The sequence below is a fragment of the Scleropages formosus genome, chromosome 7 (assembly GCF_900964775.1).
Source record: "Scleropages formosus chromosome 7, fSclFor1.1, whole genome shotgun sequence".
Lineage (NCBI taxonomy): Eukaryota > Metazoa > Chordata > Actinopteri > Osteoglossiformes > Osteoglossidae > Scleropages > Scleropages formosus.
The window spans coordinates 5,379,178-5,405,253 of record NC_041812.1 but is presented as its reverse complement, the minus strand read 5'-3'; the positions used below and the strand labels follow the sequence as shown (position 1 = coordinate 5,405,253).

At 45.1% G+C, this 26,076-nt stretch overlaps 2 protein-coding genes across 4 annotated transcripts in view; one reads left to right on the top strand and one right to left on the bottom strand.

Moving 5' to 3' along the window:
• LOC108937535 (transcriptional activator GLI3-like) overlaps window positions 1-6,873 on the top strand; it is a 77,869-nt gene extending 70,996 nt beyond the window's left edge. Inside the window, exons 14-16 of one of the 2 annotated variants that reach the window (XM_029253811.1) lie at window positions 2,511-2,868; window positions 3,006-5,063; window positions 6,309-6,873. In XM_029253811.1, the coding sequence (XP_029109644.1) occupies window positions 2,511-2,868; window positions 3,006-5,026 (2,379 nt within the window). In that variant the 3' untranslated portion in view covers window positions 5,027-5,063; window positions 6,309-6,873. Of the gene's footprint in view, window positions 1-2,510; window positions 2,869-3,005; window positions 5,546-6,308 lie in introns of those variants that run through there. The other variant, XM_029253810.1, reaches the window with a different exon arrangement.
• An 8,006-nt stretch (window positions 6,874-14,879) lies between these two features.
• prpf4ba (pre-mRNA processing factor 4Ba) lies at window positions 14,880-26,068 on the bottom strand. Of its 2 annotated transcripts, XR_003797823.1 has the most exons (16): window positions 25,993-26,068; window positions 23,046-24,440; window positions 22,062-22,199; window positions 21,745-21,897; window positions 21,400-21,481; window positions 21,042-21,249; window positions 20,851-20,924; window positions 20,662-20,752; window positions 20,382-20,529; window positions 20,070-20,207; window positions 19,680-19,833; window positions 19,472-19,586; window positions 19,168-19,319; window positions 18,898-18,984; window positions 15,578-18,543; window positions 14,880-15,109 (listed from the first exon to the last, which is right to left on the bottom strand). XR_003797823.1 is itself a non-coding variant. In XM_018757888.2 (15 exons), the coding sequence occupies exons 1-15, from the start codon at window positions 26,049-26,051 to the stop codon at window positions 18,340-18,342; spliced, it is 3,198 nt and encodes a 1,065-aa protein (XP_018613404.2). In that variant the 5' UTR covers window positions 26,052-26,068; the 3' UTR covers window positions 14,880-18,339. The 2 variants fall into 2 exon arrangements, 1 of the variants encoding a protein (XP_018613404.2); XM_018757888.2 differs by having other exon boundaries at window positions 14,880-18,543.
• Window positions 26,069-26,076: the final 8 nt, after the last annotated feature.

The following is a 26,076-nucleotide window of genomic DNA, read 5'->3' as shown; positions in this document are numbered from 1 at the left end:
GCTTTGTGCATCATTTGCCATCTCTTCCTAAGGACAGTGGGTAATCAGGTGAGGAGTTGGTTCGCTTTTCTTTTCTGCTCATTTGTCTTCAGTGGTTCTTGTCGTTTCATGTCTTCATACGCATCTTTGTGATGATTTACTACACCCACCACACCCAAGCCAGATCTCTTCGCTCATCTACTTCTGCTTGATTGGTGGTCCCATGCACGAAAGGTAAAGCACGAAGGTTCTCGGTTCTGGCTCTGTTGTGGTGGAACGACCTTCCCCTGTCACTCAGAACTGCAGAAACTCTGTCTACATTCAAGAAGGTCTGAAAACTCACCTTTTCCGGACCCATTTCGCCCAAGATCTCTCCAGCTCATGTGTGGTGTAAATGTTCATGCACCGTAACTTCATGATCTTCCCCAGATAGGCCTTTACACAACCGCTACTCCGGCATTGTATGTGATTGTTTGTTTGTGTACCTTTTTCTTAAAAAAAAAATGATAGGAGGTTATCAGGATTCATCTATCCTGCGTTTTATGCACCTTCTCAAGTGATGAACCTCGGTGCATCAAGTGGAAAGTAACAAACTAGGTTTACTTGGGAATAACATGTCTGCAGCCATGTCTCTTTCTCCTAATGTAATGCACAAATTGTATTTTCGCGGAGATGTATGTCGCTTTGGAGAAAAGCGTCTACTAAATGAATAAATGTAAATGTAATAATTTTTCATGAGCACTTACAATAAGTACAGGGAAAAGTATCAGACCCTCAGCTTTTGAATACAGTTGAGATTGGTAGTCGTTTCCCATTTCATCTTTGTTTATAACTCCAAAGGCAATTTTATCAATAAGTCACAATCAGTGAAAGCTCAATAATACAGATGTAGCCTGATTTTTATTCAGGGCAGGTTCTGTCATTTATTTATAATGGCTAACATCCATTTCATAAATGACACACTTTCTGAGACTTTTTATTTTCATCTGTATTAACGTTAATTTAAAATTGTAACAGGTTTGATCAAGACTTACGATTGGTGCTCTGCACAAATTTTTGTATAGCGACAGTTTAGACCCAGTGATCCCATAAACATGGACAACATCTGTTTTCTTTCTGTTAATCGCGGAGACTGAGGAGCACCAGATGTAAGGTGTAAACACTGACAGTGAGTGGAATTAAGGCTGTTCCACACTCCAATTAAACTTTTTTTGTGGTGATTTTCTTCCAGCTACAAATGTACATTTTATAAAAAAGATGAAGGAAATGCAAAAACTGGAAAATATATCTTTGAAAATGCATGACTCGACCAACTGGGACACAAGTTACATATGTGGCGCTCATATCTGTGCTTATTCAAAGGCACATTATTTATGACACCGAAAATGTGTACCTTACTAAAATAAGCTTTGGATCCAAAGGTCGCAGATTCGAATCCCACCTTCAGCTGTAGTATTGAGCAAAGTACTTACCCTAAATTGTTTCAGTTAAGTTACCCACCTGTAAAAATGGGTAAGTAACTGTAATTAGCTTAACATTGTAAGCTGCTTTGGAGAAAAACATCAGCTAAATGAGTAAAGGTATGTTATGTATTTATATTGCATCATTGCATTACATTGACTTTGGAGGTGAAACTTACGTGGCGCTGTTGTTTGGTCATGATGGATGCACACCAGGTGCTCTGTACAATATTCCTTACTACACACTGCCTGGTCCCAGTCAACCTGCTCTGCTCAATCTTCAGTGAAACTTGGAGTCAAGCCTGAAACCAAAAGTGGAAAATGGGGAAATCCTTAAGGATTTCAATACTTCAGGGAGAAAATGGAAGAATCCAAGTGGCAAACAAAGAGTGTTTCCACCTCTTTGGCGAGACAACCGTTCCTCCACTATAGCTTTCGTTTGCTGTCGTGTCTGTCACATTTTATACGCGTCGCTCTTAAACAGAGTCATTGTTTGTTGTCTCCACAGCAGCAGGGGAGGTCTCCTTCCTCTCTAATGAATGTAATTCAGTTTGCCTTCGCCCTTATTGATGGCTCCCTTCACGTTTTCCACAGGTTTTGCTTTCAGTGTTCTCATGAACTCACCCTTTGTCCGTTACACAGTTTTAACATCAAACACGTCTGTCATCCACCATTCACATCTTCAGCGTCCAGGCCAAGTCTGTTTGTGTTAGTGTTGAAGACAATTAGCCATTATGTGTTAATGTGAAACTGCTTTTATTGAATACCCTTACTGGATACAGCCTGACAGTAGAAATGTACCGCAGTACAAGAAAGGGGATGGGAAAAGGCCCCAAGGGCCTTGTTTTGTTCCTCAAACCTGCTTCTTAACTCATACCTTATGAAGAGTGTTCTTGCATAGTAGCAGGGAAAAAGCAGGTAAATGTAGGTAAAATGATACCATCTCTTCGGTAGAGAACAATGGCGTCATGTCTTCTGTAAGTAGGAAAGGCAGAACATCTAAAAGTGAACATCTTTGTATTGTTGCTGTGCTCTTCTTCTCCGCATGTTCCTCTCCCTCGGTCCCTTCAGCCGTCTCAGTCAAGCCCTGGCGGTCAGTCTACATGCAGCAGTGACCAGTCCCCCCTCAGTGGCCATTTCAGCGGTGGAGTCCGGCTTGCTGTGAGCGGGGGTGGGCTGATCGTGGCAGAAGAGGAGGAGGACGAGGATGAGCAGGATGAGCAGCAGCATGAGGAAGGGGTTGCCCCCGTCATGGACTCTACTGTATCCACAGCCACACTGACTCTGCAGGCACGGCGGAGTGTGGCCCCACCCCGCTGGGTGGAGCACATCAAGATGCAGAAGCTGAAACAGGTGAACGGCATCCTGCCCCGGCTGTGCCCCACGGCAGTCCCCAAGGGCCCCACGCTGCCTTCCATCACGGGAAACGGTAAGTTTTAAATCGGTAAATTCGGTCCAATTATTGTGTAGAAACAAGTTTTCTTGCTGGCTCCCCTCCATTGGTTGTACTCTGATTGGTTGCTTTAGCTCCGCCCACTGATCTTCATCCTTTCTGACCCTATCCAGGCTCGTACCAGGGCAGGAGTAGCTGCGAGGGCGTGTCCCTGTGCCCAGAGCTATCCGGTGTGGACATGACAGTGCTGAGCCTGTTGAAGGAGCGGCGGGACAGCGAGGGAAGTGCAACCAGCTCTGCGTACCTGAGCTCCAGCCGCCGCTCCTCTGGCATCTCCCCCTGCTTCTCCAGCCGCCGCTCCAGCCAGGCCTCACAGCCAGAGACCAGCCTGCTCCGCCGGCGCCATAACCTCAGCGCTACCGACTCGTACGACCCCATCTCCACTGATGCCTCCCGCCGCTCCAGCGAGGCCAGCCAATGCGGCGGGCCCACCTGTGGGGGTTCTGGGGGCGGGCTCAACCTCACCCCAGCGCAACACTACCGCCTGAAGGCCAAATATGCAGCTGCCACTGGGGGGGCTCCTCCCACACCACTGCCCAACATGGAACGTGTGAGCCTGAGGACCCACATAGACGTGACGGCCAGGGGTCAGGGTGGCAGCAATCATGTGCTGCCCCCATTGGCGGGGACCCGCCACTGCAGCAACAGCCGCTCCAGTGGGTATGGAGGCTACAGCCGCACAGCGGCTTTCCTGCACGAGGGGCCAGCAAACGCTGAGAGGAGGGCCAGCGACCCGGTGCGGACGCACAACTCAGACCCTGTCAGCCTGCCCAGGGTTCAACGCTTCAACAGCCTCAACAACATGAACTGCTTTCCTCTGGTTTCTGGCCCCACCCGCTCTGAGGGGGGAGGCTTAACCCTTCCGGGCTATACGTGTTCCACCGGGAACTATCGACATGGCCTGTCACCGCCCTGTCCCCCAGGGGTTCGGGAGAACGCTGCTATGGGGGCCCTGGCTGTGGAAGGGAGTGCTGGGAGCCTCCTGCTGGGTGAGGAAGACATGCTGCCAGATGATGTGGCCCAGTACCTCCGCTTACAAGGCCTGGATGGAGCACACCCAGCGGGCTCCGGCAACACACAGCCAGGGAACCTCTCCACGAACGCACATCTCTCCGGAAACAGTCTCCCCGGCGATATGTACCAAAACTCAAATCAGAGGCTCCAGGAGCAGGACAAGCTGCCTGTCCAGTGGAATGAGGTGAGCTCCGGCAGTGCCGACCGGTCGCCCCAGGCGCAGCAGCAGCAGAAGTACCGGCGATGGCCAACCCACGGACAGAGCACCACTCGACCCTTTGGCAGGTTTGGCAACATGACGCTCCAGCAGCAGCAGCAGCTTTCTTCTGAGGCCTCAGACATCCAGGGTGGACACGTGCCGCAGCAGAGCAGTTTTCACAGAGACCTGGGGAGTGACTGCCTGTATAGTGGGTCTATGGTTAGGACAGGACAGCGGGACCCCTATGGGGCGAATCTCTGGAAAATGGAGGACAGTGCTTATTCACAGATGCAGAGGAGCGCCCTCCCATCGGTGCAAGAGCTAACCTTGGAGGATTCGCAGCTCTGTCTGCCCTCTGGCTTCCTGCAGAACCCGCCTTCGTGCCGGATGGTAGGAAGGGTGGGCGAGCCCGTCAAACCCGAAATGCAGGAGCACCTCCAGGCTAACTCCTGTGCCTTGTCCCAGCCACAGCCAGCTTTGCTCAACCAGGGTTTTGAGGATCAAGGCATAGACCTCCTCCACTTGCCTGACATCAAGCCGCCCTGCTTCCCAGACCCAGAAGATGACTGCCTCCTTGCTCATACAGCAACGGGGCCTCGAGGGAAGGACCCCTCCACCCTACCATCTCCGGGGGTGGACCAGGTGACCAGCACGAGCATGGATGTCACCGTTGGCAGTCTTGACAATGTCATGCTGGACTTTGATGCCATCCTGGAGGAGGAAAACGACCACGCCAGCCTCATCTCTGGGGTCTTCAGTCCTGGCTTGTTTCAGAACTCGTCTCGTCTCACCACGGCCCACACATCCTCTGGGCCATTCCACAGCATCCCGGCAGGAGTCAACAACATGGCCATTGGGGACATGAGCTCCCTGCTGACCAGCCTCGCGGAGGAGAGCAGGTTTTTGGCCATCATGCAGTAGCTCATGGAAAGGAGGAAACAAAACTCGGCACTTAATGGTAACCGAAGAAAGGAAACATAAAAAATACTCTTATTTTATAGCCATCTGATCTCTAAGAAGCAGGGATGCGTGAGCTCTATATATTCCTTTTCTGGAATGACGGCTATTTTTGAAGCTCTTCTTTTCTGTTGTTTTGTAATGATTTAGCTAGGGTGTGGTACTCCTCCTCTCCATCTTTAGCAGTGTTTTATCTATTATTAGCATATAAACACGTAAAGCAAGTAAGTAAAATGCTGCCCATTAGTGCAGAGACTAATTTTATTGACATACACAGATGGAATCAAACCCTGCTTTAAAGAGTCTTTGCCAACAGGTGAACACGGGTTTACAGAACATCGCTTTCAGTCTACACCAAGTATCTTAGTTCTCTTTTTTATACTTTTTTGCATTTTTAGGCCTAAAGGTCAGCATTTCACAGTTTTTTTCCACATTACTCTATACTTTTTTTTTTTAAAAGCTTTCTGAAGATTGCTAAGATGAAAAATGGGCTATTAAATATTATATAATAATGCCCATTGTTGCATGTTCAGCTTTGTACAGGTATTTCAGTGTATATACAACTGTTTTTACAATTCTTGAAACTGTGTAAATTACCTAGTTTTCATTTGGTCTTTATGTAATCCGTTTTTCATTGGTGATTCAGATTTTTGTGGTTTCTCTTACAAATAATACAGGGAAGTATTCCAGATGGACTGCATTTGTCTGTGTTAATGAGGGACTCGGAGCCAGCGAGAATAATAAGACAAAACCGTTTGGCGGTTCACCATACAGTTCAGTATTTTACTTAATGTTACTGAGTTCTTTTACCTTCATGTATTATTGTTGCAAAGACTCCTACAAAGTTCATTTCCTAATCCCAGTCTCACCATAGTTGTAGATTTGGGTATGTGAACCAACCTTGTCAGCCATGACAGATTAAGTCGATATTCTGCTCCTGTTTCTCTGATGTCGAAGGAAAGGAAACTGCTGATTGTTGTGTTTAAGTCCCACGACTGAGAGCAGTGATCTGTGATTCCTGGAGCAGGAGGATGACGACAAGGATTACTTACAGATCTCCAAATGTTGCTTGGCCACTAAATTTTTTGGTCTGAATTCAGATTTTTCAGACTGTAGTTTTATTATTGCCTTGGTAATGTTGTCGCTGGATGTTGTGTTTGTGTTCAGCCTGATTCCAACAGTGAGCTGTTTGAGATGGTAGGGATGAGATGAGAGCCACTACTTTAATGTACAGTGTCTTCAACAGATCTGAGAAGCAAGGGAACAGATAGAAAAAAAAAACTTCTGGAGGTGTAAATCCAGAAAAGGACAGCTCTTTTTTTTTTCTCTGCCTCCCATCGAGACACAGCTGGCTAATGCTTGGAAGAGCTTCCATCCAAGAGCGACTAACGTGAACCAACCAACTGGTCAGGCAAGTGTGTTCTGTGGCACAAGCTGTGTTCATATTTTCTTTTTATTAAATAAAAGTCACTGAACTCAGGGCTTCCTGTATGCCAAACTACCGTTGGTAAGTATGAAATATTTCCTGAAATGTTTCCAAAAGTTGTTCAGTATTTTGCCTCAACCAGTGGATTTTCTCTGTTGGGAAATGTCAGTGAAACCTGCTCTTAGAACTTGTTCTGTGGGGGGGAAAAGCTCAGTTGCAAGGTCCTCGTCTTCGTTTTGGCACCTGTACATTTGTACATTGATATGATGCAATGTCTTTTATTTCCGGGATCCGTGGACTCAGGTCCTGGTCCAGGCAGATGGCTCTGTATCAGGGCCCACGTAGGGATGTCAGCAGAACCACTTAGCTTTTTTTTTATATCGGACCACCAGTGTTAGTATGATTTTAATAAAAAGTCATTTTAAAGACTCTCTGCGTGTTTGCTGTTTGTCATGGCTGCAAATAGTGTGGTCATTGCAAAGGAAATTTATTTCCAGAACTTTCCAAACATCCTACTGTATCTTCAAACTATTTAACCTCTTTATTAATGATTAATAACTTTGTGGAATTTTCACTGTCAGTATCTTGCAGTGGTTATAGCTGTTGCCTTTGGACCTGAAGGTTACAGGTTTGAATCCCACCTTCACCTGTAGTACCCTTGAGCAAGGTACACGGACATCCAAGGTGGACATGTGCTGCAGCACTTGTACTTTCAGAACTAGTGAGCGCACACTCCCTAGTAAGGACCATGAGCCTGTTGCCCTTGGGTACTTTAAACTGACAGGAGGGAAAGAATCTAAAGATATGATCCTTAATACATAATAGATGATAATAAAAAAAATCTCTGACTGTGTGCATTTTCATCCACAAACTGAATCTCGAAATCTGAAATAAGGTTCGTAGTAGAACTAGACTAGTGAAGTGAATTAGACCTTCAGTGACTTGTCTGGACATGGTCTCGTCACGCCGACTCATCGTGCCATGGTACAGAAGACCACAGAGCCAAAGGGGTAAACCAAAGTCCCGCAGTGAAGAACACCTGCTTTACTTCACTGTGATCGGCACCCTCCAGGAAGTGCTTCTGGGAAACATCCTGCTTCACGTTTCAGTTGAAACACAAGGTTCTGGTGGGCTGGTGGTCCTGAATTTTGGAGAGGGACTGTGGATATGCATGGATCTGGGAACACTAGCTTATGATATAGCCCATCACTTAGAGGTAAAGGCTGTTACTGAAGGTGGTGGAATATTTCTTTAGTACCAAGCATACTCTTCACAGTTGCAATTTACTAAATGTTATGTTTTATGTATTTATTTCTGATAACACATATGAACATTATATATGCACAAAACAAATTTATTCTGAAAACTCAACTTATTCTTAAAACTGAATTTCATTAAGGGAACGAATAGATGTGTCCTATTTACCGTGTAGACCGACAGTTTGTTTACTAGAAAGTGTTACCTGCAAAGCTGCAACATTTTGAAGACACAAGGTGGGAATGCATCGTGTCCTGTGTATATTATATATCATATATATTTTCTGTTAACTTCTGTTTTCAAAAATTATTTTTCGCTTTTAATAAAAAATTAATTCATAAAATATAGCTCATATTTTCTGTTTCAGCCACATAGGCACTGGATGGAGGATCAAGCTGTCTGCAGATAACAGGTAGGTGTACCTAATACAGTGGCCACTGAGTGAGTTTGATACACAAAAGCAATCGTAATGTGGACTTAACAGGATCCTACGTCGATCCTTCTCTTGTACACGAATGGCAGCTCCTCAGTGTAAAGAGGTACTGGTAACCTCTACCCACTGTCAGAAGGACAGAGAATGAGAGTAAAAAACCCAATGCGATGTGGAAAATATTCTTTAAAAAGCGCTTCAACATCAGTCTTGTTTTAAGGGCCGACATGGATAGTGGGACATTAGCTTTACACCTTGAAGAATAAGAGTGAAGGAAAATAAGTTTTTTTTTCTCCTCTCCTCTTTTGCCTTTCAAACCATCTCCAACATCTGACAAAGTTTCATTCTCCAGATCAATAATTTAGCCTCAAACAGCACTTTGCCGAATCCCCTTTGAAGTGTTTCGCAGGAATATCTCCGTGGCTTCCATACAGAAGGCATCGCTCTCCTCTGGGCAGTTCGAGTCCCAAAGGTGGGAGGAAATTTCCGGAAAGGGTAAGTGCCTTTAAGAGTAATGCGGAACATGGCCCATGTTACCGCGATACATCGAGAGACAGGCTGGGGAGGGGGTGGATAAATTGTTCAGGATGGACAGGTGATGAAGGCTCTTTCCCTTTGAAAGTGCAGATGTTTCAGGGCGAGCAGAGTTCAAAAAGCCTCCTTCCACTTTCCTCTGCCCAAGTCTTCCTCAAACAGCGCTCATCATCAGAAAGGAGTCATCAAGGGCTCCATCGGATCTCCTAAAAGCCCTCGAACCTTCTTCTTTTTGTAGAGGCAGGCACCCATCAGGCCCAGATGGGTGTCATAATTCAGGACGTGACGTGTCAACGGGGGGAAAAATGACACGATTTTCTTGCAAAAAAGAGAGTTGCAATATTTGAAAAGGAGGTAAGTTGATCTCACCTGATCCACAGAGAATTTACAAGTTTGAAAGAATTAGATGCTTTCTGTGGCACAGACATAATTTTCTCTAAACCCCAACATTTTTAATTTTTTTTTTAATTGCGCATTGCATTACTTAATTGTTGCTACTTTTTTTGAAAAAACCCAAACTTGAAATTGAGTCAAACGTAACATCTCGTCTCTGTGACGACAGTATGACAACGATATGTCATCAGCATGTCTTCTTCACGCCTTTGCTATAAACATTGACAGTCTGTAAAAGTGATGTTGCATGTGAGCTCATGAAGTCTCTTCAAGTGACTTCTTAATGGCAACGTTCGAAAAATGTGTGTTTTTAAGACTTCTTATCTCCTTCGTATTAAAACCTGTCACCGGTACAAAGCGTTGACGTGTGAGAAAACAGGAGACAAAGGAAGATATGAGAATCCTGCCGAGTGATGTTACTGACTGAGTCGACATCATTCTCCCTTGTGGTGTCAGACGACTTAAGTTTTCCTAAGTTTCTCAACTCAGATGTTCAGAAGAAAGGTTCAAAGCTTGGATTTTCTCTTTCCGAAATTCCCCAGAATGACTCCCGGTGCTTCCCATCAATGTTGTGATGGGTGCTTTGGTGACTTCAAGACTGACACCCTACACACTTTATCTCCAGTGGTGTCCAAGCAATGGTCCAGAACTCCTCCTGAAGATGTGTTTAAAGTCCAACAGCCCTCATTGCTACACCATGAGAAGGATCAAGTACTTCAGGGAGAGCAAGGAAACTGCATAGGACGATTTCTCTGCTTTGGCTAAAGGATAAGTGCTTTGATGTGACCCACAACACTGGTCAGCAGAGCTTTGGAGTGAAGGATGATGGAGAACAGAAATGAAACTCTCAAAGGTATTCAGTGCTCATGGAAGGAGACCTCCATGTTCGACACTTTGGCCAACATCTCTTGCCTGGTGGTGGTTGCTCAGTAGGAACAATGTGAAGGTCACACTCCAGGTGTGTTGGACACCACTTGACCCCCACAGATCCTTTGCATCTCCTAACAACAGCCTCGGAAGCACAGTTTCAAAACGTCGCTCACATTTGCTGGTAGCCAAAACAGCTCACAATGACTTGCTGAAGCATAGCCACATTCTCTTAATAGTAACACTTAAAACGGAAATGGTGGAAGGCATAAATCTGAGCTATGATCAGTATTTCTTGGAGATGGTGAGATTTTGGAATGTTCTAGGTTCTGAGAGGTGAGCTGGAGTTCATATCTACACATCACTTTTGAGACCACGGAAGAGCGAGAAACAGAAGTCATACAGCATCGTGCGGTCATTGGTCAGCCGTAAACATGAGCATGGGAAGGATAAGGATGATTCTCCCCAACCCTCTGTTGATCATTTGGCGTAAGTGTCTAAAAGTAAATACTGTAAAAGTAAATATTATCCTCACTGTTCAGTGTATACTATTGTAGTGACCCATGTTATGGAAATAATTGTAAATAATGTGAATTATGGGAAATGTAAAACAGTTTTGTAACTGCAGCAAATGGGACTGCGAGGGAATAGAAGGCGATGGGCACCTGTTAAGATATCTTTTCCCAATCAGAGACTGAACCAGTGATCGTTACATTGGTGTCAGGAGTGGGATGATTCCGGAAAATGAGAAGCCGGAGCCAGGGGCAGTGAACCCTGAATACAGAGGAGCACGAGTAGTGGCACAAAAGAGAAAGCTAACGGGGCGGTAGAACTATGGCGAGACATGGAGCAGCCTGTGGTGGTCGGGGCCGAGGCTGAGGAGTTGCTAAGAAGCACGGTTGCCCAGGTTGTGAAGGGTCTCCCTGCACCTGGGGAAGAGCACACCATCCTGGAAACTCGCGACAATAGGCTCAATGTTGTGGTTCAGCATACCCATCTGTGCTCTTGGTGGTGGAGGACAGGGGAACAGAGTTGGTCCTTTAACTGTGTAACAGCACCCCCACCCCCCACCCCCCCAGTGTTGGGGAAGAGCACTTGTCCATTGGTGCTCAAAGGATTCACATGTTCCTGATAACGGAGCAAAACTTTGCATATGTAAGAGAATGTAAATCATGAATCAAGCAATATTAAACTGGAAATATTTGCACAAATTAAAGTCTGCTTTAGTGAGTAAAAATGAAAATGATTTGTTAACAGATCTTTTAAAAATTAAAACCCTGGTTTACAGTTCAGAACCTGAACCCAAGTTGACTGGAGAAGAATCCCTCGGGAATATTGTGTTGAAATCCGTGTAACGGTGCAGGCGGCCTGTGCTGCATCCTGGACTAAGAGCCTACACTGTAATCCACATCATCATACGTCCCTAACGCTGACATATTTGACATTATTTTTTTGAATTTCATATACGGGTCAGTTCTACTGAACTAGAGTTCATACACATCATTTCTCAGTCATTGTGGTGTGAGCTGTGAATTCTGAACATCACGCTGTACATGAATGGGTTCACTGCATATTAATATGGCCCATTTTCTTTGAGAAAACTCAGTAATCATTTTCTTTCCATATTTATTCAACAGCTAGTAAATTTAGGCAATAGAGATGTAGACAATATCTCTCCGACAGGCAGGATCTGAAAGGAAGTCTTATGAGCAATTTTGTGTTTCGCTCTCTGTGTTTCCGTCAACGTTGTTAATCTGGAAGTAACCTTTTTTTATAGAGACCAGTGCAACATTTATTAGTTAATTTAAAAAAATAAATAAATGAAAAGCACACACGGTCTGAGGTTCTTCTCGGTTGGATCAACAGCAGATTAATGTCCATTTTTACACTGTTTGATCCAACCTGGTGAAATAATAATATATAGTATGTTATGTGTTTTATATGCAATGTTCTCAGAGTTGGGTTACCACTTAAAGCTCACGTTACATTTAAAATGAGATGATGAGGACTCTGCCTTTGACAAATGTCAGCGGAATGCAATCTCCAGAGGACAAAACCGAGAAACCGGAGATGTTGGATATTATTAACCGGCACTAACTACCCGAGCGCTCATTTGTTGCTTGGAGACAGACGATAATGAAAAGGGGTTGAATTACAGGCCCCTCGCAGTCCACGGGAACCAACATGGACTCATTGACTGGGAGCTCAACCTTTGTTGCTAAAGCTACTCTTTTATATTTTTTGTTTTATGCATGTTTTTTTTTTTTTTTTTTTAAATATATATATATTTAACCCAGCATTCTTCTAAATCTGCTGTCTGGAGATCAGCAGATGTTTGGTGTCCAGTAAAGGTAAGTTTTCAAACTTAACCGTGAAGTTCTCAATGATAAAAAAATACGTGAACTAAAACCCTTTTCGTGTAGATTAAACTGGATCCTTAACTGTGGATTTTATTATTTTTGCAGAGTTTCAAGCAGCCGGTTAAAGTAAGTGTCCAGTTTATACCACATTATTCTACCATTGTGTTTCTCTGATATTTTATTGTAAACTCATTGGAATAGTGGTTACCTGGATATTATCGGTAAAATATTTGCATCAGTGGGGTGCAGTAACTCCTTCTAACCGGTCGATAACTGGCGTTACGTGTCAGGAAATCTGTCTTTCCCAGTCACTGGACTATGTGGAAGACCTCACTGTAAGGGCAGGACAGAAAACACATCAGGTACCACTTGTCCTGTCACATGTTTATACTTCTCACCGACAATATTTCTCTGCTGCATAAATTTGTGTCACACCATAAGTCACAATCACCTTCATATTTCTTCCGCTTTGGTTCTGGTACCAAACTGTACTTTGGTGACCTTGTGTCAGAATCCGTCGGTTGTTTTGTTTACTCTTGAGTTGTACGTCGCTTAGGAAAAGAGAAAAAGCTTCATCTACATTTATCTGATGTTTTTCTCCAAAGTGACTTAGCATTTAGCTACTTACAATTATTTACCCATTTATACAGCTGGGTAATTTTTACTGGAGTAATTTAGCAGAAGCACCTTGCTTAAGGGTACTACAGCTGGATGTGAACCTGAGACCTTTGGGTCCAAAGGCAGCATTGCTAACCACTGCACCACTGGTCACCCCATAATCCTACTTGTCCACTAAACTATAAAATGATGTACCATAACATTGTTCAGACAGGTGCAGCAAATCAACATATTTGATCATGTTTTATTCTTTCTGTAACTAAAGCTTGAATGCTTTTTTTTTTTTGCCTTTTTGCACATCACAAACCACCTGCTTCCAGCACAGCAATTCTTTTCTAGATTTTTCCACTTTGTGCTCCAAGTTCACATCAACAAGCCAAGTGGTGGCAGCACGTGGAGCTCAGCACACTGTCAGTACACATCACTCTGCCACTGCCTCCATGAGCCCTTCCTTTGATTACTCTGTTCCTGCAGGGGGACCCGGCGAGGCCACAGCTGCGGTGCCTGCCTTTTACCGTGTTTGAACACAGTAAATCAACTTCACGGTTTAAACCCTGGACTACACAATGACAATTGGACAGAATTCAGTGAACCTGTTTAGACTGCCCAGGTGAAACCAACATATTACAGGCGGAAAATAAATTGTGTGTGTATCAATCAATAGGACAATACGATGAATGCTATTTTTCTGACTCAACTCCCATGGCTCGTACTGGGTGTATGTTGCTTTCAGGTTGGACGGCCCACAACTATGCCTGCTGGGCACTATAAAGGAATGAGTCCTCAGCCCGCGTCTGGTGCTGCACAGTGAAGGACATCTCTCTCACACACACACACACACACACACCTGTCCAGACATGGGACACATCTGAAAATGACCAGTTACTCAGTGAGTCAAATCAGCAGGCTGTGGAGTGATGAGGCGATGGACAGGGCTGAAAGACTCAGCACCGCGGTAAACGATGGGTGCCCAGGGGTCCAGAGCAGCTCTGTCTCCACGGGCTTCCTCTCAGAGGACAGCGACTTATCGGAACAGGAGAGGGGGGGCCTTCCGATGTCCAAGTGGATGACTGCTGTGGCGTTTGAACTGCGGCCCGAGCGGTTTGACGAGCACTTGGAACCTATGGATCCTGCCGAGGTGCCGCAGCACCAGAGCTACCCAGAGCTTCTTCCACCCTCTCTGGAAGTGCTGGACCGAACGGAGAATTTCTCAAACCCTGGAGATGGGGAGCAGCGAGAGGCGCTGCGCATGATGGACCCCTCCCTGGCTGCAATCGTCAGCCGCCTCATAGAGATGGAGAAGATGCAAGTGGCCACGATTCAGGGCGAGAGAGCCAAAGCGGGCCGAGGCACCAGAGCAATGAGGAGCGCCTCTCGATTTTGGAGGGCGGAGGCGAGCGGAGCGCGGTGGGTGCGTCCGCAAGCTGGAGCGGAGGGGTATTCCGCCCTGTCCGGCTTCTCCGACCTGGCGCTCTCCCATGGCACGATGACCAGGCGCGCGCACACACCCACTAGACATGAGCAGGGAAGGACGAGCGTCTTGTTTCAGCGCCCTGCGAAAAGAACTAAGAAACTTCCAGTTGAACTGGTGCCCGAATCGGCCAACGGCTGCAAAACAAAGCAGCCCACGGGCCCCAGAAAAGTTCCACCGCGGTCACATCGACAGTCTGCGTCCTCACCACAGAAGAAATAAGCGATGTTGATCACAAAGGTAGAACAGTTTTTTCCTGCCTCTAATGTGAATCTCCTCCAGCTATCAATCCATAGCAGGACTCTTTGCGTGCAGGTTACCGAAAAACACGTGTCCCACAAATTCAAAACTACATCAGGTCCTAGAGTAAAGAGAGGAGTAAACACTCCAACAGCGCAGGTACTAGCAGATGCAGTTGGCCAAGTAAGGGTAGTACAAGCCACTGCACACCTGGAACACTCTGGGTTAAATCTTTTTATTCCTCAAAACGACACCAGTAGTGCAAGGTTGTACAAAGTCAGAAAAAAAAAACATTGTTTAAAAACTCTCACAATGGGAACGTAAGGCTAGAAAAACTATGTGGTCTTAAAAAGCAAGGTCAACAACTCAAGACAAATGTCAGTAAATAACATTAAGATCCAAATGAAAGGTTTGGTGCCTCTTGTCTGATGAAAGGAAACAGCAACTTACCCTGAAAGAAAAGAGCACAAAAAGGACTTTTTAATGAATGGGGCCAGAAAAAGACCTTGGAACATTTTGACAAAGAAAGAGGGCATTACCTTGTTGACGTTCACTCGGTATAGACATACTTTTTAAATAAACGCACCCCCCTTTAATGGTGCTGACAACAGTACATCTGGAACAATATCCCACTCACTGTAATTGTGCAATTCTCTAATCGATACTCAATTACTCCTAAAAAGCTTACGTGTTCCTCTCTTCATGTTATTCACCACACACTTGCGAACAACTTAAACAGGAAGACTGGGCCTAAGTACCATTTCACAGGACCTCTAATGTGGATATTAATGTTTGAAATTATACCTCACTGACAGAACACGCATTTCCTGTAAACTGGCAGAATGAGAAGCGCACGTCCAAACAGTCAACAATTAGCCATTCACACAAAAGGCTACACAGAACTCTCTAGAACAGAAACCTTTGTCCAGATGAGGTTTCCTGTGATGGTCTTCTAAGGGGCTGCACCTAGAATACAGAGATAACATAAACAAGCATCTTGATGCATTTATGCTGAACATTCAGCACACAGAAAAGGAAACAAAATTGTTCAGGCGAGTCCATTTCTATGGAAAGGTACGTAATTTTTCTTCTCTGTGAAGTACGTGAAATAAAGACAAGATTGTGTCCGCACGCACACAGGATCTGCTGAGCAAGTCAACAAGAGAGAATGGCAGACCTGAGCCGTCTTTTCAGGTCCCACTCGTGGGATATGAGGAGACCGAAGGGTTAACCAGTTACCGTTGACAAATCGTTTACAAACCGACCAAAGCCAAGCATTCAGAGCTGTTGACGTGTTAACCTAATATAACAATTGTATAAAACAAATCTCCAAGGATCCAAACTTGGTCTTATTTTACTCCAGCATCTGGCAAAGTCCTTTTCTTTGATTTTTTTTTTTTTCTTCCCTCGCCCCAGAAACTCTTCTACCCCTGAGCACAGACTTGTGAAAAAGGCAAAACCGTCAACGTGAAAGCAGCATCAGCGTGACCCTTGAAGCGCATTCAGGATCTCGCTTCCATTAGCATCTCTATTTGTGTGTCTCTCACAGTCTCTCTTTTATCTACACATGCCATCAGAAATGACCTTGTTAAGTAGCTGGAGGTCTTGTCTCTTTCAAAGAAGAACCAGGCTGTAGTGGATGGCTGGAGAAAGTCCCCCTGGCCTGGAGCCTTAACTTGCTTTCTTTCTCGCTCAGCGACCACAGGGAACAGTGGGAAAAACATCACAAACAGTAATTAGTGTCAGGAAAAGTACATGTGGGACTGCTGTCCTATCAACACCTCAACAGCCTAACAAAACGCTCATACTTGGAGCAATTTGTGCACTAATCTGCTCCATATATGAAATTAAATTATACACTTATGTAGATATGTATACACTTACAAAGGAAATGTTAGCGCAGAAGAGAGACCACAAAAATTCAAGAGGTTTGTAAACACATTTTGGCGATTTTTTTTCCACAAAAGACTTTATTTTACGCTGCTTTTTGACGCATACTGTGAATTCACAAGAATTCTGCACCGTCCAGTCACATGCAGGGAAGACTTTGAGATTACAAGAAGCAAAAGAAAAAAAAAAACAAAAAAAAAAACAAAAAGAAAAACCGCATGTACTACATTTATGTATCTGTCTACCTCCCTTAGAATAATCCCAGAGATGGATTTAACAGTACAAAGGGAAAAAGTAAAGAGGCAATTACCGCTTGTAACAAGCAGATGCAAAGATCAGAGCAGGAATATCCCTGTATCAAAAGACAACATGATCACAAACATGAAAATGGAAACAAAAAAATCCAGAGAATGTTTATATCACATTTTTATAAAAGTGCACACTTAAAAGTGTGTTACACAGAACTTGGGACATGGACTACCTTCTCACAGCTTTACATGCGGTTTGTGAGATTTATAAGCCAAAGGGAGGGGGGGGAAGGAGGTAAAAACACTATGGACTACACTGTACTATGTTGTAAAACAGTTGTGAAGATTGAAATATTAATAAAAGCAGTACACTGAAGGTGCCTTCAACCGTCAGAGCTTCCTCCCACCCCTCCGGTCTGCACCCATAACTGGTATGCCGCAAATGCACTGGTTTTCACCCTGTTTTTTGAAGGGCAAATGTACCACAATTTTACAAATGCAGACTGATGACACACTCGTAGTTGGCCCTAGCTAAAACAAAGTAAAACCGTGAGGCCCACAGATTTCAAAAGGGAGTGTGTCCTCTTTGTGTGTCGTCCTTACAGACATGCAACAGCCACAGGTGTGTGCTCACCTACACAGCTAGAACCTCACGCGGTACAAGTGCTTCTGCCGGTGTGCTATGGTGTGCCAGAGTGCAAGAACACCAGAGGAGCTGATGGGTTTGGGGGAGCTTACCTTCAGTGTACTGAAAGTGGTACACAACCTGCTTTAACAGAGGAGGCCGTCCCTGCAGGCGGGCTCAAGAAGGACACGAGACCCCCCTTCGGCACAGGCCTACACCACGGGCACGCCTGGGGGAGATGCGGATATAGACAGCATTTACGCTGGCCTGCGCCACACACAGCAAGAGCTGCCAGGTCTGCACGAGGCATCTTACAGCACATACACGCCGCTCACACAGCCGTATATGTGCACATGTATAGCAAAGTACTTAATAAACTACATAAAAGATGTATACAATCATCAGGACCTCTTGTCTTTTTTCTGTTCTGTGCAGCCATGGCAACCAATTTTGACAATAAACCTTCCCTACAATCGAAATCTGAACAATACAATAAACATATTTACATCATATCCTCCCCGCGCCAGTCACCTGCAAGGGCCCAAGAACAAGCAACTTCAAAAATGAATAAATTCAACATTACACAGTAAATGAAATAACTTTTCCACTTTAAAACTAGGTACAAGGCCCATAAACAGAACAGCCATATTTGCTCTTTTGAACGGAGGTTGAAGTCAAGACTTGCTTCAATCAGCATCTTGCAGGTCCTCAGAGAAGGAAAAATATATACATGTATTCTTGGACCCCTACTTTGGTTATATGATAAAGTCATAATAAAATAAAAACAAAGGTACGTCCTTCAAAATGGGGGAAAAATCATTACGTTAAAAATACTCTTCCTCTGTTGAGTCTCTGGTTACTAACGCCTCACTTATTTGCAAGACCCATTGTACTTAGAAGCAAGGGGGGCTGTGTTGCTCAGATCTTCTCTTGAATGAAAGGATGCTGCAGGGCTTGATTGATGCTGATCCTCTTGGCCGGGTCCAACATAAGGATCTGGTCCAGAAGGTCTTTGAGCTGGACAACTTTCTTACGCTGGTCCTCGGGGAGCCGCTGGCAGCCAATCATATCCGCAAGCAGGTCTTTTGTGGGGTTGATCGTACTCATCACAGTCACTTTCTCCTGTTGACCAAAGCAAGCACAGGGGGAGGGTAAGACCAGATAACAGAGAAGAGATGTACCGGGGAAAGACGCACACAAATCCTCCACCTCTGTTTGCATAACACTAAAATCATTGCACTCAACATGAACATACAAGATTGTCAAATTTTATTGACGACACTTCATTTTAATGTATAAAACATACATTTGACTTGAACTGCATTAGATTACAAGCTGACATTGAAAAAAGAAGAAAAAAAAAAAAAAAAAAAACTTTCTCCATGACCGCATGAGGCATAAAAGGACCGAACCCGATGGTGCTATACAAATACGGTGAATATTTGCGGGGGGAAGTGTTTTATCAAAAAAACCTACCCGTTCTGTCACTTTATCTACTTCAATGTACAAGAAGTTCAAGTTTTGATCAAAGTGCTGGTCCTTGAACAGGCCTTTCCTGATCATCTGTTAAGGTTAAATGGGGGGAAAAAGCAGAAGTCAATTTGCAGGCCAGTACAACAGAAATGTCCTTTGTAAATATTTAAATCTCAGCATATTTTGTGATGTCCATGTTTTAAGATGTCCCTGAGGAAATAATGAAGTGAAAAATAAGTCCATATGAGTGAGTAACAAAAGAAGGGTTCTCACCTTATTGGGCATTTTGCCCTTGAGATCCATTGCAAGCTTTAGCATGTGGTTATTTGTTTTCCCAGGAAACAGGATCTTTCCTGTGTACAGTTCATACAGCGTGCAGCCCACAGACCACATATCAATACCGTAATCGTACGGCTTCCCGATGACTGTAGAGAGAAAAAAGAAATTCATTTCTCAAAGCCTCATTTAGTATGAATGTGTACAAATTACCCAGTTACAAACCAGTTTGTCTCCTGACATTACTTAATCCCTACTGTCTGGATATAATGTATATTTCTGAGCAATTAAGAACACTAACCAATTTCAGGTGCTCTGTAGAATCTGCTGACCAGGTAAGGTGTAATGTCATTGTCTGCCACGTGTGAGGCAGAGCCAAAGTCACACAGCTTCAAGATGGTTTTTGACTCATTCACCTGCGAAGCAGAGAAGAAAGAAGGCCAATCACACCATTGGACAGTGACATGTGAAAAATAAATCTGATCATACAGCTTGATGCAAGCGCTCACCAGGATGTTGTCAGGCTTTATATCAGCATGCAGGATGTTACAGCGCTTGAGCAGCTTTAGAGCCAGGAAGAGCTGCTGGCTGTAGGAGCGTACGGCCTTGATATGCAAACCCACGTCCTTGCCGTACTTCTTCAGCACCTCGCGCAAGTTCATACTGTGTGCAACGATGTAGAGACAGACTGTGTTTTAACAACAGAGGGCTTTACTCTTGGAGACCTCCATTTCAAATAATGGGTCATTTCGACAGCTTCAAATTTTTTTTTCTCCACTTCACCACAAAAAACTTTCAAAATTTCAGATGTAGGCAAAGCAGAGAAACGATAAAATTAATGTACTGAAAGAAGGGACAGAGGACAGCAGGGGGAAAAATTCAGACCAAGCCCTACTTACCTAAGGGGCTCAAAGACCAAGCAGAGATGTTGCTTGTGATAAAAATGCCTGAAAAGTCGCAGGCAATGGAATTTATCATCAGGGTCGGCATCATTGAGCTTCTTCAGGAACTCCAGCTCCTTAAGCCCTGTTTTCTGCCTGTGATGTCCAAAACAGACCCAAAACACATACAACTAAGAATTGCTTCATGAGGCCTTGAATCAACTTCAGCAAAAAAAAAAAAAAAAGTTCAGTCTTTAAAATTAGGATAACACTGCCTAAACTGAAGACGCAGAAGCCTGAGCACGGATATTGCGTGCACCCAGGACTTACATGAGCTCATTGTTGCGGATGATCTTAACTGCCACTTCTTGGTTAGCTCTGGCCATGTCTCGTGCTCGTATCACGTTGCTGAACACACCCTGCCCTGTATACCCATACACCCCATATCGTTTGTCCAAAACTTCCCCGATATTCACTCCTGCCAGGGAGACAAGGAAGAGAAGGGGTCAGAATCTCAGCCAGATTTAAAGTGAAGCCATAAAAAAAAAAACTGAACATGGCCATAAACATTTTAAAGTGTTTTATCAAAGTTGGTTTACTGTAGACTTACGGTAATAGCCCTCAGCATCAGTCCAGTTATCCCTGAGATTTGGGTTCTCTTTAAAATCCTTCCCTATGCCTGCTGCTCGAAGCCTTGCACTCTGCCAAAGAAAAGCAGTCAAAGGTAATTACCTTTTTGTGCTTCTGCACATTGAAAATCCTCAATCTAAAATCAGTTTCAGATCCTTAAAATACTCACGTCAAAATATGCAGCAAACATATCGTCTGATTCCGTAAACATATCAGGTGCTGATGGCTTTTTTAGATTGGATCCTACGAAAGGAGAAAAAAAAAAAAAAAAAAAATCATTCACATAGGTTCACCAAGACCAGAACAAAGTGAGACTTATTAACCCAAACATCTCACTGCACCTCCTGCTGGGCTACGTACCATCCTTCTCAGGGGCAATGAGGTTGTGCTTGGCCTTGATGTTAGCCTCGAAGGTGTCCATGTTCTCTCGCTCATACTCCTTGACGTCAGCTGCCACACGCTCCAGGATGTCATCGGGTGATGGAGAACGGCTGCGTGTGCTGCTCTGTGGGCTGCTGGGCTCCGATGGCACGGACATGTTGCTGTCTTCGTTAATCGACTTGTACTTCTGCAAATGGAGAAGAGACAGTCAGAGAATGGCAGGAGCACACAAAACTCTGCTGTTAAGACCTTTTCTTTAACTCTTACAATGTGATATTATAACAGACAGTTGAAGTCACTGGCTCAGATGGAATAACAGTGTTAAAATGACACGAACCTGCACGATGGCCAGTCTTTGAAGACGTCTTTGCTCAATAACAGCCTCCTCATCTTCTTCATCAATATCATAGTCCTCCAGTCTAAAATAAAAACGTGCATAAACAAAATTACCTGTAACTGGAGTTTATTTTAGTAATTGGTATTTATTATGCAGACCTGACATGAAATGTGACAACTGATCCCGAACCTTTCTCGACCCAAGTAACAGAGAAATATTTCCTCAAAAGGGACAGAGGAATTTGAAAACCTAAGCTGAAAGGCATTCATCCCAAGCCTTCTCTATCCATCTCCACCCACTAGTCAGCACATTTCCCACACCTACAATGCCTGTAACCACACTCACACTTCATCATCGGACTCCTCCTGGTCAACCTTCATGCCTTCCGAAAGGCTGCCCTTAAACTTGTCCTCCTTGTCCCTGCTACGTCTCCTGCGACGCTCCCTTGAACCTGAACGCCATCGTTGCCTGCGGCTCAGCCTATCACGCTCCAGGGACCTGCAGGTAAAATGGGAAGATCACTAAACTGGAGAGTTCAAGTACGCAAACACTCCATAGGAGGTAAAAGGTAACAGAATATCCTCCCTCTGCAAAGAGATTTCTTGCAAGGATCTGAAAGGGCTGCCAACAACTAGCACGGACTGACAAGGTCTCTGACTGACCTTCGTCGGAACGAGGATCGGCTGCGTCCTCGAGGGGAGCGTGACCTGCGTCTAATGGGTGAGCGGCTGACCCTCCGCCGAGACCCCGGAACAGGGCTACTGTCTCTGCGTGCTCCTGCCTCATCTCGGGAGCGAACCCTGCAAGGGAAGAGGGAGGGAAAGACACAGAGAGGTGCAGCTGTTCAGAGAAATTAATGGCAACGTTCCTTAAATAATCTTGACAAATTACTTGGTTAAATGGGTGAAGTTTAAGAATTTGTAAATTCTGCTAAGAATAATGAAGAGCACAACACACACAAAAGCAGTTTCTTGGCAAACAAAAGTAGTACAAGACTATATTTAACAAATAAACCTGTTAAGTTTGATTTCTGGCCATTAAACATTAAATGTTTGACTGAAGCTCCCCTGTGGCCTGTACAACACAGCTGGTGTGTGCTGACTGATGGATGTTTCTGTTGCCTTTATTGGAGACCCTGGAAAGGCAGCATATGTTTTGCTTTGAAGGCAGAATCGCAGGACTCAGAACACCCTCCAGCTGCATACTTACCCAAGTGTCCAGCTGCCTACTTACCCAAGTGTTCACAGACATACAACGGTAACTGGTGTCATATTGTTTACAAAAACATTAGGCAAAATTAAAATATATGCTGGAACGCATTCAGTTTATGAGTTGTAGGGCAGAGACAAGTATTAGAAATTCTCCAATGCTAATCAATTTCTCAAAAAACAAGAAAAACTACTCACAATTCTTGGGTCACACCTGAAACTAAGCACAGTTTGCCAAGCTATTTCAATGAAAAATTTAGTCAGAACGAATAATGGAAACTAATCATGAAACAGCTGAATATTGCAATTTAAGTTTTTTTATGAACTAAATTACAAGTCAATGCAAGATTTTGTTAGACTGTAATGGACCACCAAAAGAATGCCAAATGTCGCATGTGATTTGTATAACGAAAGACCATCAATGGAAACTGCACTTACCTAACTGGTGAGACACGCGGTCGGTCTGCTTCCCTACGTCGACGATCCAGGGAGCGACTACGCCCCCTCCGGGCAGGGGACCGGTTTCTGGAGGTTGACCTCTGCTTGGACCTCCTGTCAGTGGCTTGAGAGTTAGAGGAGGGCTGCGGGGAGCGACGGTCCCTGCGCCGAAGGGAGACGCTACGCTCTCTGCGCCTTGGGGAGGAGCTGCGGAGGTGCTGCGGACTGTGGCCATGTTTGCGGCTTGGAGAGCGATTCTCTTTTCCTGAAGAGGCATCCTTAGAAGGGGACTTATTGGCTTTTTTCTCTCTGTCCTTGTCCCTCTCTCTCTCTCTCTCTCGCTCAGCTTGCCTGGTTTTCCTGTCCCTGGATCTGGAGCGGCGGTCTCGTGAACGGCTCCTCCTCTCAGGTGTCTTGGACCGGCGACCACCCCGTTCCCGGTTCCGGCTCTCCCCGGACTGCACCATCCCTGACTGGGGCGACGGCCTCTTGCTAGCGCGATTCTTCCGCTCTGCTTCTCCGGATGGAGACAACGAGTGGCGGTTCTTCTCTGGGGAGGAACGTCGCCTGTTTGCAGGGCTTTTCGATTTTCTGCTCCTGTCCTTGGACCGATCTGGACTCCGAGAGCGCTTCCTGTCCCTAGACCGGCTACGGCCTTTCGTTCTGTCCTTGCTGTGTGCCTCAGCCGTGGTCTTGTTCCTCTTCTTGTCAGACCTATGCTGCTTGCTGGACCGATCCTTGGACTTACTCCGGCTGCGGCGCTTGGACCCAGGCTTGCTGGCATCGGTGGACTCCCGTCTGCTCTTAGCCTCCTTGCTCTGTGTGCTAGTCTGGCCCTTTGGGACCAGGGCTTTCCCAGAACTCCCCCTCTGTTGCTGTTCTCCATTCCGTGCCCTCTCCTGGATCTCACCCTCCTCTTCCGAGCCAGAGTTGTACCCTTGCAGAATAAGCCCCATGCCCGACTGCACCTTTCCCTCCATCAGCTCGTTGTCCAGCTCAGCCTTGATCAAGGCCCTCTGCTTCTCCAGATCTTCCAGCACCGCCATGTCATCCAGCTTGGGCCGTTTGGATGATGGGGAACTATCATCTTTGCCCCCCGCAGTGCTGTTGTGACCCATGGCCGAAGAGGATGACTCCTTGCGCTTGTGCTTCTTGTGCTTGTGTCGGTGCTTGTGCCTGCGGTCCTTATCTTCAGGGGAGGAGTGCTTGTGTTTCTTGTGTTTGCTTCGGTGCTTGTGTTTCTTCTTCTTGTGTTTTCCAGCGCCGCTGCTGCTGCTGTGTTTGGCCTCCCCCTCAGGCTTTCTTGCATCTTCCTCCTCGTCCTCTTCCTCTCCAGACACGTCGCCATTCTCCTCTTCGTTCCCGCTCTTTTCAGAGCTTTCAATGTCATCTGCCCTGAAAGGACAGTGAAAGTTAGTCAGTAAATGTTTTGTTTACCACTACAGTAATAATGCTTCTTTATGGTTGCACATACTGGAAGTCTCTATATGATGACATCTGAATAAGACATGTTAAATTACACATTAGGTCAGAGCCTAGTTTCATTAGTATGGATTCAGGATTTTACAGGGATGTCGAAATTAGACAATTTTCATCAGATTTCTCTATAATATCAGTAATCATCTCCGCATATGTCCTCCAGAGCAACATCCTCACGGAGAGACAACGCAAGGTTTTCCTTGCTCTCACCCCGTTTTCAGTACTACGAACAGACACTGAACGGGACATACAATAGGTCAGAATTAGTTAACTTAGCAAAACCACACAACTTTGGACTTATAAAGATTATAACTAGTTTTTTTAATAATTTTCTTTTGTTAGATTGTGAGGCACTTAGGACCACTGCCTCAAACCTGAAGTCTGCAGGTTTGAAACTCACTCCTGCTTCAGTGTGTAGTGGCTAGAGGTGCTGCCTTTGGACCCAAAGATTGCAGGGTCAAATCCCACCTCCAGCTGTAGTTCCTATGTAGTGCCCTGAGAAAAATACTCTAAATTACTTCAGTAAAATTACCCAGCTGCATAATGGTAAATAACTGGCATGACATCGTAAGTTGCTTTGCAGAAAAGCATAACATTAAATGTAAATTTAATATTATTCTGTCAAATCTTTGTTTTGCTGACTCTTGTCCAAGGTAATGTTCAGAGTTAGTGGTTTCACACTGCGGTATTTCTTTGTATGAATTCAGGGCAAGTACCAGTTGCCCCATAAAAGAAATAACGATGCTAGAAATGCATTAAAAATATTTGGCACTTGGGTTTGCGCTAATATTTGTGAAGAAAGTGAACTTTATCACAGCTCAATGACTCAATGCACTACTAACCGCACGTAACTTTCTCCTCACTGGTCTTTTTACGAACAACTGGCACCGCCGCGGTTTTAGGCCACACGCGGCGTTGCAACAAAGCTCGTTGTCTTATAATAGCAGAAAAACACCAACATTGACTATTTCATGCGAATGATGAGGGCCGACTGCGGAGCGCAGCTAGCCGCTGTTAGCGTCCTCTCTTTACCCTCAGGGCTTTGAAACTGTGTGCTCGGCCTGTTGGACGGGAAGGAAAAAACGCGCCTTTCTCCCAACTAAAGAACCTCGCTCGCTCGCTCGCGCTCAGCCACGAGCCGCTCCGCGGCGCGTTTAATATGTTTGCCTGACTTAATCACGCGTTCTGCACCGCAACTGCGCGTGTTCGCTAGTTGCTAAATAGCCCGCGGCGAGCAAATCTCCTCAGCGCGCCGGCAGGACACGCGCGCGAATCCCGCTGCTCCTTCCTGCACTTTCGAGAAAGAAGCTAACGCTAGCAAAATTAGCTAATCGGTCTCAAGGTCCACCTCAGACGTAATACACCACTGAAATTCCGACAGTGGAGGCCCCGCGCGTAGCCAGATGCAAGTTATAACACTGTAACCACACCGCGCAGTGAAATAAAAGCTAAACGTTGCGCTTCTTACTCTCGTTCCCTGCCACTATCCAGACTCTTGCCATCAACCTCGGTCTCCATGTCCGCCATTTTCCCGTCTCACCACGACTTCTGC

Excerpts from the sequence above, each read along its gene's own strand:
- prpf4ba (XM_018757888.2), bottom strand. The coding sequence starts at position 26,051 with ATGGCGGACATGGAGACCGAGGTTGATGGCAAGAGTCTGGATAGTGGC. Across the intron at positions 22,200-23,045 it reads CCGCGTGTCTCACCAGTTAG|GGTTCGCTCCCGAGATGAGG; the intron begins GTAAGTGCAGTT and ends CTTCCCTTGCAG. Across the intron at positions 21,250-21,399 it reads AAAGACTGGCCATCGTGCAG|AAGTACAAGTCGATTAACGA; the intron begins GTTCGTGTCATT and ends CTCCATTTGCAG.